General features: G+C 43.6%; 1 protein-coding gene across 1 annotated transcript in view; it reads right to left on the bottom strand.

The window, feature by feature from the left end:
* Window positions 1–8,476, bottom strand: part of SON (SON DNA and RNA binding protein) — a 31,375-nt gene that overhangs the window by 19,392 nt on the left and 3,507 nt on the right. Inside the window, exons 2-3 of the mRNA XM_042781008.1 lie at window positions 7,992–8,158; window positions 4–5,662 (exon numbers count right to left, since the gene is read on the bottom strand). Coding sequence (XP_042636942.1) covers window positions 4–5,662; window positions 7,992–8,158 — 5,826 coding nt within the window. The remainder of the gene's footprint in view (window positions 1–3; window positions 5,663–7,991; window positions 8,159–8,476) is intronic.

Here is an 8,476-nt window from a genome sequence, read left to right on the forward strand (position 1 = left end):
CGCCGGCTTGGGGAAATGCTAAAGCTCCTTCTTCTTCCAACAGATCTAGACCTTCTCCGACGACTTGGAGTGTGACTCCGACTGCGACGACTTGGGGTGCGACTTCGAGCTCTAACTGTTTTCCGGTTGTCCCTAGAGCTTGATCTTTTTCTTTTTCTTTCCCTGGATTTGGATCTGTGCTTTGGCGATCTTTTGCGTTTCTCTTTTGATACCGATCGCCTTCCTCTAGACTTTGATCTTGACCTGCTGCTCCTCCTCCTGCGTCTTGAACGTGACCTTGAACGTGTCTGGGACCGATGAGACTTGGATTTAGATGATCTCTTCCTTGCTCTAGAACGAGATTCACTGGTACGCTTACGTGATTTGTGTTCAGAAGACTTGGAACGCTTACTTCGAGATCTTAATGAAGAGTCTCTTTTCTTCTCTTTTTCACCTTTGTCACGGTTCTTATTTTTCTTGCTTTTTTCATGTGTGTCCTTAACTTTTACAAATATTTCATAATCATCTTTTTCCTCTGAAGATGACTCTGAAGCTCTTTCTGTTATACCCATTACAACTGGACTAGCAGTAGATTTGTCATGTTCAACTTCACTTGCAAGTAGAGGTCCTTCAATACCAGCTCTAAGGTTTGTAAGACGTTCCATGTCCTTTGGAAGTAATGGTCTCACTAAATCTGCTTCATTAATATCCTCAATATTGGCAGAAAAGCCTGAATCAGGCAGTATCTCTTTAGTGGAGAGAGGTACTTCTTTATCTTCTCCACTACTTTCTTTGGGGGTAAGGGCAACTGCTATTACCTGGTCACTCTCTTTCATAGGTAATGGTCCTTCTGCATCATCACTAACAAGGTTATTAGATGGTAAATCAAGATAAATGTCTTTAGCAGGCAAAGGTCCCTCTATGTCAGCTTCACTACCACCACTGGGGCTGGTGGAAATTACCATGTCATGTTCAGTATCTTGAGTAGTTAAAGATACATCAACATCATACTTATTAACTGAACTGAAAGCAGATGCTGATGCAAATTCAATACCCATGCTAGTTGCTTTTCCATCAGGTTCAAGAGCAAGATGATCAGAAGGCAGAGTTCCTCCCTCAGCCTCACTAACCCCAGCACAAGTAACCAATACTGTGCTTTGTTCAGTCTCATTGATGGGTAAAATTTTCTCTTCACCAACTGCAGCAATACCACCAGTGCTGGCAGCGGACGCTGTATTATGTTCCATCTCTTTAGCAATTAAATGATTATTTATATTAAGGTCTATATTCATACTATGTTCACATCCGTAAGAGTCACCTTTCAGGTGTCCTTCAGCATGTCGCTCCTCATTTGAATACATGGTAATCTCCTGTATGCCAATCTCTGGAGCAAGATTAGAATCACCAGACATTAAATTCATTCCTTTTATAATATGTGTTGAGGACATAACACTAGACTCCAGTATCATTGTTGTAGACTCTAAAACCAGCTCAGATGATATTACCCGAGTCTGCTCTGCGAGTGTGACAGCAGGCTCTGAAACCGCCAGTGTAGATTCTTGAACAGAAAGAGAGGGCTCTGAAACAATCATGGTAGGCTGGAGGATTGACACTGCTGGTTCCACAACAGGCTCCAGGGCAGAAACCACTGGCATAGGAACAGTAACATGCTCTGGCTCAGTCACAGCTGGTGACTCTGAGACAGCCACCACCAGTACCTCTGAGACAGCTAGTGGCTCTGGGACAGCTACTGCCAGTGGCTCAGGGACAGGCACCACTAGTGGTTCTGGAACAGCCAATGCTGACGACTCTGTGACAACCATGGCTGGCAACTCTGGGACTGCCGTGGTCTCTGGTTCTGAAACAATCACAGGCGGTGGGTCTGGGACAGCCATGGCTGGCAGCTCTGGAGTACTCTGTAATGACTCTGGAATGGTTACAGCTGGCTCCAAGAGGGGCACAGATACTTCTAAAGCAGCATGCCCCGTAGCTCTCATGGAATCAAAAGTTTCTGCCGTCTCTGTCAGACTAGAAGGCTCTGACGTTAACACAGATGGTTCAGCTGGCATTGTAGGAGTTTCTGACACCATACAAATCACTGGTGTCTCTCCAATTGTTTCATGTTCTGCTACTACAGCAGACTGTACAGGTGCTGATACAACCGAAGATTCTGGCTCTGGTGGTGGTTCTGGAACAGTCCCAACAGCCTCTGCTGCTAACATTGAGGGCTCTGATGACGACACTGAATAATTAGTAGGCACTGCCAGGGACTCTGAAATCTCATTTTGACTAACGGGAGGCTCAGGCAGTGATGCCGACTCTTCAGGAGGCAATGCTGGCACCTCAGTAGTCCATGTATTTTCGTTTGTTAATGCTGACTGCTCAGTAGATAATGTAGTACCCTCCGGTGGTTCCTCAGGAGGCAATGGTGGTGTCATCGGTGGCTCCTCGGGTGGCAATGGTGGCATTGTAGGGGGCTCTTCAGGAGGCAATGGTGGCACCATATACGCCTCTGTGTATGTATCAGTGTAAGAATCTGTGTAAGAATCAGCTGCCATAGACATCATTGAACGGTCAGTATAAGATGACATCATAGATCGGTCAGCTGCAGAGTACGATGACATCATAGATCGGTCAGCAGCAGAGTACGACGACATCATAGACCGGTCAGCACTCATGGACATCATAGATCGGTCGGCCATCGGGGACATCATGGAGCGCTCATAAGCTGACATCATAGAGCGCTCATAAGCTGACATCATAGAGCGTTCGGCCATAGGGGACATCATAGAGCGCTCATAAGCTGACATCATAGAGCGCTCATAAGCTGACATCATAGAACGCTCAGCCATAGGGGACATCATAGATCGTTCATAAGACATCATAGAGCGTTCATAAGATGACATCATGGAACGTTCTGCAGCATAGGACATCATCATAGAACGTCTAGATGCTAACATCAGGGGTCTAGGTGCTAACCTATATGGCCTGGGTGCTATTCTATAGGACCTGGGTGCTATCCTATAGGGTCTAGGTGACATTCTATAGGGATCAGGTGTTAGTCTGTAGGGATCGTGGCCTAATCTATAGGGGTCCTGCCCTAACCTATAGGCATCATGACCTAATCTGTAAGGGTCATGACCTAACCTGTAGGGATCTTGGGCTAATCTGTAAGGATCCTGAGCTAACCTATAGGGATCAGGAGACTTTGAATCCAACATAGAAGAATCTTGGGTACTAGATGCTAACATCTGGGCATCCATGGTACCAGATGCTAACATCTGAGCGTCCATGGTGCCAGAAGCTAACATTTGAGAGTCCATTGTACCAGATGCTAACATCTGGGAATCCATAGAGCTAGTTGCTAACATCTGGGAGTCCATGGTGCTGGTTGCTAACATCTGGGAGTCCATAGAGCTGGTTGCTAACATCTGAGAGTCCATGGAGCTGGTTGCTAACATCTGAGAGTCCATGGAGCTGGTTGCTAACATCTGGGAGTCCATGGAGCTGGTTGCTAACATCTGGGAGTCCATGGAGCTGGTTGCTAACATCTGGGAGTCCATGGTACTGGTTGCTAACATCTGGGAGTCCATGGAGCTAGTTGCTAACATCTGGGAATCCATGGAGCTAGTTGCTAACATCTGGGAGTCCATGGTGCTAGAGGCTAACATCTGTGAGTCCATGGTGTTGGATGCTAGCATCTGGGAGTCCATGGTGTTGGACGCTAGCATCTGGGAGTCCATGGTGTTGGATGCTAACATATGGGTCTCCATTGTATTAGAAGCTAACATATGGGATTCTTGGGCCATCAAAGGGTCCACTCCTACTGTTACAGAAGTCTCCCCCACTAATGTAGTAGGCAGCTCCTGTGCTACCGTATTATAGGATTCCAGCGCTGTCGTCGAGGGCACCTCCAGGGACTGCGACACGGTCATCGTTGACAGCTCCGATGTTGTCACGACAGACTGAACAGAAATCTCCAGCGCCACAGTTGCCACAGGCTGCCCAGGCAACTCTGGCGCCCCAGGCTGCCCTGGCAACTCCAATACCCCTGTTGCCAGAGGCTGCCCCAAAAGCTCCAGTGCTCCAGCTGCCCCAGATTGCCCCGAGAACTCCAGTGCCCCAGTTGCCATCAGCTGCCCAGACAACTCCAGTGCCCCAGTTGCCACAGGCTGCCCTGACAACTCCAGTGCCCTAGTTGCCGAAGGCAGCCCTGGCAACTCTGGCACCCCAGTCACCGAAGACTGCCCTGGCAACTCCAGTGCTGTTGTTGCCACTGGCTGTCCTGGCAACTCCAGCACCATTGTTGCCTCAGGCTGCCCCAGCAACCCTGTTGCCGTTGTCACCTCAGGCTGCCCTGGATGTTCCACCGCTGTCATCCCCACAGGCTGCTCCAACTCAGTCGTCGTCACAGGTTGTTCGGTCAACTCCATTGCTACTGTCACCCCAGGCTGGCCTGGCAACTCTACTGCCGCTGTCGCCACAGGCAGCCCTGGCAACTCCTGTGCCATCACAGGTGGCTCTGGTACCTCCTGTGGTGGCTCCAACCCCAATGATGATGCTGGGAGCCCTGGCAATTCCTGCAGCAACTGTGGCACTGGTGTCACAGAGGGCCCCGGCAACTCAGACACTACAGTCGCAGGGGGACCTGGCAACTCAGGAACTGGGGTAGAAGGGAGCCCTGGCAACTCTGGCACCGGGGTGGCAGAGGGCCCAGGTAACTCCAGCACTGGAGTCACAGGGGGCCCCTGGAACTCCGGCATGGAGGTCGCAGGTGGCCCCGGCAACTCCATCGCTGAGGCCACCGACGACTCCGGCAGCTCCGATGCTGTGGTCTTAGGCAGCTCCACCAACTCCTGCGGTCTTGTCACAGACGAATCTGCAATCTCCAAAGGTATTTCTACAGGTTGTTCTGGGAATCTTAGCACGTCAGATCCAGATGACTCTGGAAAATCCATTGCTGTCAATGTGCTTGGCTCAGGGTGTACCTCGGCAGCTATTTCTGAAGATTCCAGAATGGTTTCTGTTGGCTCTAGCACTTTTGCTACTGGAGGCTCTACCAACATGATCTTTGATGGCTCTGGAGATGTACTCTCCAAAGGTTTCAGCACAGATGTCATCTGATACTCTACTGACATTGTTACAACTGGCTCAGATGATTTCAGCACTAGTGTAGTAGGCACTGGTGCTGAAGCAAAGGAATCCAAAATCTTTGTCATGGATGGTTCCAGAGTTACTGCCATAGAATGCTCTGGCTGCTCTGAAATTACTGATGTAGATGCAACTGACAGTTCTGCAGTTTTTGTAGCTGGCTTCAGAGTTTCTAAGTTGTGTGGCTCTGAAACCTCCATTGCTACTACAGGAGGTTCTAGCACAACTGCAGAGGAATCACTGGACTCAGATGAGCCAAGCACTCTTACAGGATGCTCCAGTGCCATCACTGAAGGTTCAGAATCAAACTTCAAAAAGGAATCAGATTCTATCTCTATGTTCCCATCATGAGATTTCAGCTTTGACTCAGATTCTTCTGACTGTCTTCTGTATTTTTTCTCCTTTTCTTTCTTCTTTTTCTTCTTTTTATTTTTGTGCTTTTTATGCTTCTTTGACTTTTTGGTAGGAATTTCATCAGTAGGATCTGTTTGTACAGATACACATCTACTTTTTCTGGAGGCCTCCTTCAAGTCTGAAATTAAAAGAAATCAGTTTCTGTCAGACATCCCCCAAAATACATTTAGATAAATCATAGTAAATCAAGATTTACATTCCACGGTAAATCACCATAGCATGACACTTCATTATATTTATAAGGTATACATTTACACTAACACAGTTATAGCCAGATACAACACATTTATACCTAAATATGCATTACTAAAACACAAAACTACATATAAACTATTTTCTATAAATTAATCCGAAGACTAACATTTCCCTAATACTTCTTTCTGCTAGGTTAAAAATAAATACTTAGTTTATCCCAAACTCATCCAGAATTATATTAGGAACTCTGGTGGTACTGTGGTTAAAGCACTGGGCTGCTAAACCCAAAGTCAGCAGTTCAAATCCACCAGCCTCTCTGTGGGAGAAAGATGAAGCAATCTGCTTCCATAGAGATTTACAGCATTGGAAGCCCTAAGGGTCAGTTGTACTCCATGCTACAAAGTAGGAAGCCTTCCTATCTATGAGTAGGAATCAACTCAGTGGCAGTGGGTTTGGTTTGGTTTTGATATCAATGACTGTTTCATATCACTGTTAGAGTCCCAATAATGGCAGTTAAGTAATTTCCCAAATAATTTTTTTTTGGTGAGAAGATAAACAGCAGAAAGCAAAACCAAACCCACTGCCATCTGTTAATTCCAACTCACAGTGGCCCTACAGGACAGAGTAGAACTACCCTGTAGGGTTTCCAAGGCTGTAAATCTTCACAGAAGCCAACTGCCTCATCTTTCTCCCACAGAGCAGCTGCTGGTGGGTTTGAACCACAAACCTTTTGGACAGTCGCCAAATGTTTTAATCACCATGCTACCAGAGCTCCTCCCTACATAGCGAAGCACACACCAATTAAACAATTTCTACATGTGCAATTCCATGACAGTCATTGCAGTCTTCAAGTCTGCAACCATTCTGTCTTTTTCTACATTATTCCTCCACTATTGACATAAACTCACAGCCCCCAAACTCTTCTAACCTTTTGAGCTGCTGTTTTCAGTTTGAACACATGGAAATAATTCTTTAAAAGAAAACAATCAAGTTAAGAAACTTTTGTCATTATTTTATAAATCTCTACTTATGCAGGAAGCAACATGGCACTGGGAATGGAACAGTCAGTATGCTTTGGGTCCTAAGTCAATCTACCACTTACAAAATAAATGGTCTAGGCCAATTACTGATTCCCTGTACATATAGCATACAAACATCTGAACAATAAATATAATTAATACAGACCTCAAATTTTGCCTTCTCAGAGTCATCTTGTTACATTCCAACTAAAAAAAGTAATCCTCCAACACTCTCTAAAATTACCAAGGAATATTTCAATGTTTCTATTTTCCACAAAAAAGTTATTTTGGTGAGAAAATTCTTACACCCTTTAACACATAAATCAAATTCATTTCAATTTGCACATGCTCAAGGAGAATGTGGTTTATAACTCATTTTACAACCAAATGGGATTTAGTCTCATGCCAATATCAAATTAGGTAAATCTCAGTGATTCCAGAAAAAGCTGATCAGTAATCCAGGACATTTATGACTATGGAAAAAATAATATGCAAAAAGGCATATGCGAAAGCAGAATTAGTCTTTTTTTTAAAAAAAACTGATTATTGTTCAATTTGTAATACCAAATATTAAATTAGCTAATTTATATTTCTAGAGCCACGATTCTAACCGAGGCTAATGTCTATGCAAACTATACTGTCAAAAAACAAAAGACAAAGCACATGGCTAAATAAAAGTATTATTTTTTTGGTTGATTATAAATTCTTCATTTCTAAATATCAATTATTTAATATTCCGAAGAAGCAAACTATGCAAACCAATGATTCCCTCCTCCATTCATTGCACTTAAATAGTGTAGATCCAAAAACAAGACAAGCTCTAAACTTGGGCTTTAAAATAGTACCTCCCAGGGTAAGTTTTAAGAATCTCTACAGATTTGATCCAGCCTCCTGTACTTTCCAAAACTTCTATATTTATACAAGTGTTAAGAGAAAACCTATGCTCAAAATCCTGGCAGTGAGGCATCTTGAGACTGAATTAAATAAAACTTATATTCTACCAGCAAAGCAAGTAAACGCATCATCCTCACACTTCAGTACAAGTACATTTTCAAAGAAAAGATTTAAACAAGAATTTCTGCAATAAATCAAACAAAAACTTAAATGTATTAGAGCTAATGAGCATTTTAAATACTGCCATAAAAAAAAATAGTAATAATATCAATATTCAGATTTCCAAATAGCAAAACCTTAAGAAAAAATTTTTGAGACAGTTGATGAGCTCTAATTTACCTGGTTTATATCGTAGTTCTGTATCTAAAACCCCAGAAAGTACTTCCTCTATCTTTTGCACTATTTCTTCATTTGGTAGACTCCTGGCAGAAGCAGCTGAATCACCTGCCTGGTTTCCTTCAATAGGTGTACTGGTTTCACCATTCAGCTGGCCTTCATTCCTTCCACTTGACGAGAAAAGTTATCAAGATTCATTAATATTTTAATACATGATACAATAAAATCAATATTCATAGCTCAATCAATTAAAATAATCTTAAATCAAATTATCCATACAATTCACCTTCTTCGTATTTCTTTCAGATGATATTCCAAGAAATAGTGCTACCTTAACACTATCTTATATATCTTATATGTACTTATAACTTGCCCATTTTCATTTATACACATTTAATGTTTTCACAACTGTGAAAGTAAACTTACCTTTAAAACAAATACAAATACTCCCCAAAATTCTAAATTGAGGCTTTGTTGTTGTTGTTGTT

The sequence above is a fragment of the Orycteropus afer genome, unplaced genomic scaffold (assembly GCF_000298275.1).
Source record: "Orycteropus afer afer isolate SDZICR_OR568_19922 unplaced genomic scaffold, OryAfe1.0 scaffold00078, whole genome shotgun sequence".
NCBI classification, from domain to species: domain Eukaryota; kingdom Metazoa; phylum Chordata; class Mammalia; order Tubulidentata; family Orycteropodidae; genus Orycteropus; species Orycteropus afer.